Here is a 9,786-nt window from a genome sequence, read left to right as displayed (position 1 = left end):
TGCTGCCTCCAGCACTCAGTTTCTCAGGACAGGTTTTAAATCTGCTTTCAAGGCACCTGCACGTTCTCACCCCGAGTTTCTGTGCAGCAAGTGGGGAGTTGCCATTTCTGTTTTACAGCACTGACCAGCTGCCAGCCCACAAGCCATCCATCTGCTGTCAGGAGAGGTAAGAACCTGATTTATTAGTTTTTAGAGGGTAGAGAAAGATCCTTTTGGGTGGGATTTCTGTATGGCTGAGTGAATGGTCAGTTTTCACAGTATGTTTTCTAACCCAGGGTGGTCACAGTAGAAGGTGGTGGGGTGATCAAGGTTGGTAAGGTTTTCAAGTGAATTGTAGAATCATAGAAGAAACCCGGTTGGAAGGGACATCAAAAGATCATCTGGTCCAACCTTCAAGTGTCTATGTTTGAAGTCTCTGGCCATTCTGGTGGACCAGAAAACCTCCACGGGACATTGCTCACTTCTGTTTAACTTGTCTAACAGGGAGCGCAGCAAACTGACTTCCCATCTTTGCTGTTACAGCATTAGGACTGGATTAGCAGAGGAGGAAAACGTGCAAAATTCAATATTTCATCTCAGAACATGTGGATTAGTATATTATTCTGTCAAAAATTTGCCATGAAATCACTAAAGGAATGAGTAGAAAGATCCGTAATATGAGCGACCAAGCTCTCTTTTCATCTCTGTAAAACACAAAGCTGTCATTTGTTCCCCTTGATCTTCTGCCTGTTCTCTGCCTCACAAAAAATGGAAGCTGCAGCCCTCCTCCCCTGTAAGCCACCACCTGTTCCTGCAAGGACAAATGAAGAATTATCATGTTACTGTCTCCTTTTAGAACAAATATAATACAATATTAAAGGCTGTGTAAATATTAGGCACTTGTCCCTATAGAGGGTAGAAATAAATAAAAGGTCCTAAGATCCCCACTGTTTTTTCTGGGGGAAAAAATGACCGAAAAAGAAGTTTTCAGGTAAATCCATCCTAGCTTTAAAATTACTTATTTTTAAGCTCCTAAATTGAGTTTTGATCTTTGTGTATATTTTTGTTTTCTCTTAAAATCATAGTAATTTTACAAAAGCAAAAAGAACATGATAGAAATGGAGCTCTGTCAGTGTGCTGTGGAGCAGCATTGCTCTGCTTTCGCAAGGCACTGTAGCCATTTATACCTGGATCGAAGAACTCACTGGTTTGGCCAATAACTGTGTCAATAATACAATAATGCAACAATAATGCAATAATACAAACATTTTAGAGACTGAAACTGAGACATCAAGATGCTCGAGTTGTCTGCACATCACTCAAGGAAGGGGTGAATGAGCCTTTTGAATTTTCTAAATTAGCGTTAGCTGGGAAGAAACTGCATCATAACATTTTCAAGTGATTTTTACAAGAGTGCCTAAGCAGCTGCAAGAAAGGTTGAGGTTATTAACTCCACAGTTACAGAACCTAAATACTTAACTACTAAATGACTGTGGAATATTTCAAATGCCAATTCAGTGCAGTGGACCCTAAGCCAAATGATATCCTAAAATACAATTTTCACTTTTTCTATCAATATTGAAACCTGCTTACTGAAAAATATGCAATTGCTTCCAAAAAAAGCTGTGCATAGAATTAATATATTATCTTTCTTTTCTCATAATTTTTACTATTGACGCATGCTTAATTCTGTCATACTTAAGCAACCTGTCCACTCTTCCCCACCAGACACCTCTGCTGACGAGCCCCTCAATAGAGCGCAGCCATGGCCTCTGGAGATGCTGAGATGGCTGTTTTTGGGGAGGCAGCTCCTTACCTCCGCAAGTCAGAGAAGGAGAGAATTGCAGCCCAGAACAAGCCTTTTGATGCCAAGTCATCTGTCTTTGTGGTGCATCCTAAGGAATCCTTTGTGAAAGGGACAGTCCAGAGCAGGGAGGCTGGGAAGGTCACTGTCAAGACCGAAGGGGGAGAGGTGAGTGAAAACCAGGATTGAAGGTCACCATTTGTCTTAAAATGATACAGTAGTGTGCACTTCAGGAATAATCTTCCTTTTCTCTGCAGATAATATTTGAAATATGGAGTCACGTTTACATAATATATTTCAGCTGAGTAAACTAGAATGCCCACCTTTAAATGAGATAAAGAACACTGAAATCGTGCTGGGAATGTTGTAGAGAGAAGTCTAGAAATTAAGTTTTGTAGATTAAAACGTGCAATGGGAAGCATAATTTGCAATGCTACAGAAGTGGTGCTGCTCTCTCAACAAAAAAGCACTACTCTTTATGAAACTCTTTATGAAACTTCAGTGCATAGGTAGTAAGAATAATAGAATCATAGACTGGTTTGGGTTGGAAGGGAACTTCAAGACCATCCAGTTCTAACCCCCTGCATAGGCAGGGACACCCCCCACCAGACCAGGTTGCTCCAAGCCCCATCCAACCTGCCCTTCAACACTTCCAGGGATGGGACAGCAAAAGCTTTCCTGGGCAACCTGGGCCAGTGTGTCATTGCCCTCAGTTTTTTAATAGATTTTGATTTATCTGCATTTTAGGGGCACTAAGAAAACTCTTTCTCTCTCCCCCGCAGATCGCGAGAACCAGTCGATCCTGATCACGTACGTAGCTCCCTGCTCAGGTCCCTGTGGGGCTGCCCAGTGCCAGGGGATCTCCTGCCTGACCACACGCTCTCTGCTTCTCTTGCCTTTGGCAGCGGAGAATCCGGTGCCGGGAAGACTGTGAACACCAAGCGTGTCATCCAGTACTTTGCAACAATTGCAGCCAGTGGGGAGAAGAAGAAGGAGGAGCAGTCTGGCAAAATGCAGGTAAATGATCAGAGACTGGCTTGAATCAAAGCTTTCCTGTGTTCCTGACATGGTTTTGGCAAGGAGGCAGCAATAATTATGGTCCTGCAGGGAACGCTTGAGGATCAAATCATCAGCGCCAACCCGCTGCTGGAGGCCTTTGGGAACGCCAAGACCGTGAGGAACGACAACTCCTCACGCTTTGTGAGTTGCTGCTTGGGGAAAAATCTCTGCATTTGGGCAGAACCTCTGAATCTCAGGCTGAAATGCTGCTTCTTCTGCTGAACAGGGCAAATTCATCAGAATCCACTTTGGAGCTACAGGCAAACTGGCTTCTGCTGACATTGAAACCTGTAAGAGGCTCCTCTGGCCTGATCCCATTCCTTCCCCAGTTCCTACCTCCACGTGTGGCCTTGTGCCTGACTCTTCCTGCCTTCCTTGCCAGATCTGCTGGAGAAGTCCAGAGTCACTTTCCAGCTCAAGGCAGAAAGAAGCTACCACATCTTTTATCAGATCATGTCCAACAAGAAGCCAGAGCTAATAGGTGGGGAAGAATTACTAACTTGGAGGATAATTGCTGAAAACCTGCTCACAGTTACTTGCTTAACTATACTAAGCCTGCATGTTCACTCTTCTTTCTTTCAGACATGCTCCTCATCACCACCAACCCATATGACTACCAGTTTGTGAGTCAAGGTGAGATCACTGTTGCCAGCATTAATGACCAGGAGGAGCTGATGGCTACAGATGTAAGTAAAAATTTAAAAAGTTGTACCTATTGTCGTCTCTCCCAGGCAAATCTTTTATTTTATTGCTCCTATTGCAGAGTGCCATTGATATCCTGGGCTTCAGTGCTGATGAAAAAACAGCCATCTACAAGCTGACAGGGGCTGTCATGCACTATGGGAACCTGAAGTTCAAACAGAAGCAACGAGAGGAGCAGGCAGAGCCTGATGGCACAGAAGGTATTGGCAAAGACTATGGTTGACCTATTAGAAATAGAAGTAGCAATAATAATCTAGTGTTTCAAAGATGGAGAAAGAGAACAGTGGAAATGTATAAAAATGTGTTTATTTGGAGCTAGTATATAGGTGTGAAACAGCCATCCAAAATATACCTTCTCCAATTACTACTTAATCTTTATTTGATGTAAAAATTGTGTGTGTGTCCATAATTCACTCCTGGGATGGCACAGATCTGGATAGTGCAACCTACTTGTAGTGCTTATATTAAAGACTCATTGAGAAGGGAAAGATTTTCAGAAAATCTATTTCCGGTTGCTTTTTTAAAGAAAATGGAGCCATTAGATTCAGTGTTAGAATTTCTCTTTCATAAATCACATGCTATTAAGGAATTTTGCCCAGGTAAAAGGGAACTTCCCTTCAATATCTTTCTTCTCCTTTAGCAATTCAAACCCATAACTGTCACTGCATACTAGTATTAATTGAACATCAGTCTGTTGCATCATTCTCCTTTACGAAAATACAGGCAGCCCAAGTATGTCAGTGTATGTTTTGTATTACACTCAGGAAACCAGTTCTTGTGTTTTGTTGCCTGGCTTATAGATACCAATTAGCAGAATTTGATCACAAGGATATTTAGTACTGTAGTTGCTTTAGAAGGGGTTAATCACTCAAAATGCTGCATGTCTTGTTAATCTTAATTTTTTTGTGTCTTTATCTTTCTGCTTAGTTGCTGACAAGGCTGCCTACCTGATGGGTCTGAACTCAGCAGACCTGCTCAAGGCTCTCTGCTACCCCCGAGTCAAGGTTGGGAATGAATATGTGACCAAAGGCCAAACTGTGCAGCAGGTAACAACCAGCTGGTGACTGGGAACCTCTAGCTTGTATCACCTACTTTTTGGTCTAGACACTGGTTTTGTTCTGCTCCATCCTTCTTTGCATTAGGTGAACAATTCAGTGGGTGCTCTGGCAAAGGCTGTCTATGAGAAGATGTTCCTGTGGATGGTTGTTCGTATCAACCAACAGCTGGATACCAAGCAGCCCAGACAGTACTTCATTGGTGTCCTGGACATTGCTGGCTTTGAGATCTTTGATGTAAGTATTTCAGGTCTGAGAACTGCTCTTGCAGGGGAAGACTGCTATGTCAGAGGACTTCCAGGTAATATTATTCTGAAGGTTTAACATGCCAGTTTTTCTAATGTTCTCGAAAAAAACCCTTCCTTTTCTTTTGTACCACAGAACAAAATCCTCAGAAATTTCATCAGTACAGCAAAAGAGCTGTTGTTTGTGTAGAAGTACTAAATAGAACTTTCTATGTTGTAATTTGAGGTTAATGTTAATGACTAAAAAAACCCCAACATAAGTACAATAATTTTATATAAGAGCTTCTAAAGCAGAACTAGAATTTGGAAAACAATTGGCAAACGTGTAACAGATTGAAGATGCGTAAATTGCTTAAATGACCAAGGAATGAATAGGTAAATATTTAATAAGAAATATCAATTGTTTAAAAATTGGGGACCAGGGCATACACTCCTCTTTTTGACTGAACTGAAAAATGCCACTTGATGACTTTTAGGAGATTCACCAGGAATATCTGCTCAGGAAAATCTCCATTTTCATTATGTAAGAATTTCTTTGGAGATCTGCACCTAGGTCCTGCTGCAGTGTGGTCCTTATAATACAGTTGTGTTTTAACTGTGGAGATTTATAAAGGGGTTGAGGATGAACAGGAACTGTGCAAGTTGATAATAGGTGGTTGTGGTTTTTTTTTCCACTGGGAAGTTCAACAGCCTGGAGCAGCTGTGCATCAACTTCACCAATGAGAAACTGCAACAGTTCTTCAACCACCACATGTTCGTGCTGGAGCAGGAGGAGTACAAGAAAGAAGGAATTGAATGGACATTCATTGACTTTGGGATGGACTTGGCTGCCTGCATTGAGCTCATTGAGAAGGTAAATTTTTAATTCAAAATACCTGGTATTTTCCAGAATTCATTCTTTTAAATTGAAAATTGTTAAATAGTATGTTTTTAGAAAGATCCCCTCTGTGGTTAGTTTCATGAATTCAGTTTTAGTTGAAATATCTCTCAGTCTGTTCTACTGTTTATTATGCATGACAGATATTACAAACCCCACAAGTCTTTCCCCACCCACCTTCTCTTTGAAAGGTAATTCCACCTGCTTGATTAAAGGCCTTTTTTTTTTTTTTTTCTTTTCAAAAACACAAAGCAGCTCCTAGAAGAAAATAAAAATATTTTCTTAAGTTTCTGGAATAAAGTTATCTGGACTATACATTTTTTCTACGTTGTTCGTAGTAAAGTATGTGCAGACCAATACAGTCAGTGACTGACCTCTGAATACAAGAAACTGAAAGAGATTTCCTGTACTTCCATATAATGTAGGGAGCTTGTTAAAAGCACAAAAGCTGAAGTTAATATGCAATGGACACCTTTCAGAAAGACATTTTAAAATATAATCTTTCTCCTCCTGATTTTTAACATGTTTTTTCGGCATAAACCCCAGTCCTGTATCACTGTGCCAAAATCTGAGCCAAGCAGGTGAATCTTTTAAACTCACTTTGTAGAAAGAAATCATCTCCATGGCAAGAGTATTGGTTTGTTTCTCAGCTTTCTGTCTTTTACTACATTCCCTGTAAGATCAAGTTACTCTACATGCATTCCCTCATCTTTATTTTACTATTTCCCAGCCCATGGGCATCTTCTCCATCCTGGAAGAGGAGTGCATGTTCCCCAAGGCAACTGACACCTCTTTCAAGAACAAGCTCTATGACCAACATCTGGGCAAATCCAGCAACTTCCAGAAGCCCAAACCTGCCAAAGGCAAGGCTGAGGCCCACTTCTCCCTGGTGCACTATGCTGGCACAGTGGACTACAACATCACTGGCTGGCTGGAGAAGAACAAGGACCCTCTGAATGAAACTGTCATTGGGTTGTACCAGAAATCATCAGTGAAGACCCTGGCCTTACTCTTTGCCTCCTATGGTGGAGCAGAAGCAGGTTAATTTTCTAAAATTGTTTTGAGGGTTTTTTTTCTCCAACATTAACAATATGTAAAAATGCAACAAAAAAAGGATAATGTTAAAATCACTTACTGTTTTGGCAGAGGCTAGTAGTGGTGGTGGTGGTGGTGCAAAGAAGGGTGCCAAGAAGAAGGGTTCTTCTTTCCAGACTGTCTCGGCTCTTTTCCGGGTAAAGCGTGAGTTTCATTATCTGAAAGTGACATGAACACAGTTTAAAATCTAAGCTATCTAATCTCCTGTTCTTCTCATGATCTTGGTTTTACAATGAGAGAAAAATACGTATTAAGTGAGCAGAACCTATTCACTGCCTTTTCCTAGTAATAGTCCATTCACATTTGGGATTTGTTCCAAACAGTCTTCAGGTGACCACCTGAAATTCTTTTAAAAGATCACTTACATTATTTGTGAAAAATAAATTTTGAATTAGAAACATTCTTGCTCCTAATATTCATTATGTTAGCACTTTGGCATATAGATACAGGATATATAGAAATGAATTATTTTAATCTAAGCTGCTACATATGATCCCTCTAGGAGAACTTGAACAAGCTGATGACCAATCTTCGGAGCACTCACCCCCACTTTGTCCGTTGCATCATCCCAAATGAAACAAAAACACCTGGTAAGATGCTCAAGCAGAAGGAAGACTTGCTCTGATACAGCCATTCCCAGGCACTGGGAATTGTGGTGTTCATTTCTGCTCTGAACTGCAGGTGCCATGGAGCATGAGCTGGTGCTGCACCAGCTGCGGTGCAACGGAGTGCTGGAAGGGATCCGAATTTGCAGGAAAGGATTTCCCAGCAGGGTTCTCTACGCTGACTTCAAGCAGAGGTGAGAGCTCTGCTCTTCTCAGAATCATTGGAGCAATGTTGGTTCATCTGCAGAGGCTCATTCAGGCTGGACTCAGTTGTCAGCTCTGTGGAGCTGTTAGGGTTCAGCAACTGGTGTGTGTTGGTTGGGAAAAAGCAGCCTTATGTTCCTGTCTCTTTTCACAGATACAAGGTGCTTAATGCCAGTGCCATCCCAGAGGGACAGTTCATTGATAGCAAGAAGGCTTCTGAGAAGCTTCTTGGGTCAATTGATGTGGATCACACCCAGTACAAATTTGGACACACCAAGGTACAAACCCTCCCTGACTCACTTGCCCTGTGCCTGTGCTTTGCTCTACCTGTCAGTGACCTGCTGCAACACTCCCTCTCCAGGTGTTCTTCAAAGCTGGGCTGCTGGGGCTCCTGGAGGAGATGAGGGATGAGAAGCTGGCACAGCTCATCACCCGCACACAGGCCAGGTGCAGGGGCTTCCTGATGAGAGTGGAGTACCAGAGAATGGTGGAGAGGAGGTAGACATTCCTCATCTTCTGTTAAAGTCACTGTACTTGGAGGGAAGTGTTGACACTTGTCATACTGAAAATATTCAATGTATATTTTCTGCTTCAGGGAGTCCATCTTCTGCATCCAGTACAACGTTCGGGCCTTCATGAACGTCAAGCACTGGCCCTGGATGAAGCTGTTCTTCAAGATCAAGCCCTTGCTGAAGAGTGCAGAGTCTGAGAAGGAGATGGCCAACATGAAGGAGGAGTTTGAGAAAACCAAAGAGGAGCTTGCAAAGTCTGAGGCCAAGAGGAAGGAGCTGGAGGAGAAAATGGTGAAACTGGTGCAGGAGAAAAATGACCTGCAGCTCCAAGTGCAGGCTGTGAGTAACATTTTTTAATTTTTTATTTTTTAATAGAGGAAATGCATAAAGATCTCATTCTTGAATAAATAAGACCTCACTCATGTCATACTGCAGAACTCTCAAATTACACAGTAAGGTGCAATTACAAAACAATTGAGGCTGAATACCATTTAACTAAATCTGTAATTCAGGCCACATTCTTTCCTTTCTCAGTCTCACTCTTTTCAAAGTGGAGTTTAAGCTAAAAAATGCCTTCTGTTGCCTACGTGCACGTCTCCGTATGAGTTCATGACATTATAGTCATTGTTGCCAATTACAGTCACCAATTGCTTTGTCTTGATTCTGTTCTTATTATAAGGAGCCTAGTGCCATTTCCCACCTGAGCTCCTTTAGCTACTGCTCTCAGAAGACACAGGTGGCATCCTATGACACCTTGTGTATTTGTCTTTAGTGCCATGTGGGCAACATTTAGGCAATACCCTTGATTTGAAGTGTCAATTTCAGGGAATGATGAACCTTGTTCTTAAGCAAATTGAGTGTATTGGCTGTATATACTTCTACAAACGGGAGTTTCAAATATTTTTTCAGTGATGGAATTATTTACATTACTCAATGCTTCTACATGCATTAGAATTTGGTACATTATCAAATACAATCACTTTCTAAAGGAGGAAAAGAAAACATCAGTTAAGTCCAAGTGAGCCATTGACATGCCTAAAGTATACAAGGTGAAATAAAATTCAGTTAGACATAGTACCTGATTATTTAAAAAGTGTCAGAAAAAAACAATAACAACTGATTAAAATCTTGTTCTAAAATTATAATTTGTAATATAATGTAATAGTACAGTAACCTTTACCCAGAAAGTAATCACAAAGGTTTTACTGATACACATGGGTTCTTACTGCATTAAATAACTTTTCCTGTATGGTTCAAACAGGAAGCTGATGCTTTGGCTGATGCTGAGGAAAGGTGTGACCAGCTCATCAAAACCAAAATCCAGCTGGAAGCCAAAGTTAAAGAGGTGACTGAAAGGGCTGAGGATGAGGAGGAAATTAATGCTGAGCTGACAGCCAAGAAGAGGAAACTGGAGGATGAGTGTTCAGAGCTGAAGAAAGATATTGATGACCTTGAGCTAACACTGGCCAAGGTTGAGAAGGAAAAGCATGCCACTGAAAACAAGGTCTGAGGCAGAAGATGTCACTCGCACTCCAGAAAAGACATGTCTTTTGTTGTACAGTGTAAAGTTTTAAACAACATATTTCATCTGCACTTGCTTCCTTCTTCTCAAAGGTGAAAAACCTCACAGAGGAGATGGCAGCCCTGGA

General features: G+C 41.5%; 1 protein-coding gene across 1 annotated transcript in view; it reads left to right on the top strand.

The window, feature by feature from the left end:
* Window positions 1-1,744: 1,744 nt before the first annotated feature.
* The window catches only part of LOC104397458 (myosin heavy chain, skeletal muscle, adult-like), a 13,781-nt gene continuing 5,739 nt past the window's right edge, over window positions 1,745-9,786 (top strand). The window contains exons 1-20 of the mRNA XM_010007419.1: window positions 1,745-1,951; window positions 2,508-2,593; window positions 2,689-2,800; window positions 2,891-2,983; window positions 3,069-3,132; window positions 3,225-3,323; window positions 3,425-3,528; window positions 3,606-3,744; window positions 4,472-4,590; window positions 4,687-4,836; window positions 5,527-5,697; window positions 6,452-6,761; window positions 6,868-6,953; window positions 7,319-7,406; window positions 7,498-7,615; window positions 7,780-7,903; window positions 7,987-8,123; window positions 8,221-8,476; window positions 9,399-9,641; window positions 9,752-9,778. Coding sequence (XP_010005721.1) covers window positions 1,745-1,951; window positions 2,508-2,593; window positions 2,689-2,800; window positions 2,891-2,983; window positions 3,069-3,132; window positions 3,225-3,323; window positions 3,425-3,528; window positions 3,606-3,744; window positions 4,472-4,590; window positions 4,687-4,836; window positions 5,527-5,697; window positions 6,452-6,761; window positions 6,868-6,953; window positions 7,319-7,406; window positions 7,498-7,615; window positions 7,780-7,903; window positions 7,987-8,123; window positions 8,221-8,476; window positions 9,399-9,641; window positions 9,752-9,778 — 2,733 coding nt within the window. The remainder of the gene's footprint in view (window positions 1,952-2,507; window positions 2,594-2,688; window positions 2,801-2,890; window positions 2,984-3,068; window positions 3,133-3,224; window positions 3,324-3,424; window positions 3,529-3,605; window positions 3,745-4,471; window positions 4,591-4,686; window positions 4,837-5,526; window positions 5,698-6,451; window positions 6,762-6,867; window positions 6,954-7,318; window positions 7,407-7,497; window positions 7,616-7,779; window positions 7,904-7,986; window positions 8,124-8,220; window positions 8,477-9,398; window positions 9,642-9,751; window positions 9,779-9,786) is intronic.

The sequence above is a fragment of the Chaetura pelagica genome, unplaced genomic scaffold, assembly GCF_000747805.2.
Source record: "Chaetura pelagica isolate M959 unplaced genomic scaffold, ChaPel_1.0 scaffold372, whole genome shotgun sequence".
Taxonomy (NCBI): Eukaryota; Metazoa; Chordata; class Aves; order Apodiformes; family Apodidae; genus Chaetura; species Chaetura pelagica.
This window is presented reverse-complemented; position numbering and strand designations above follow the sequence as displayed.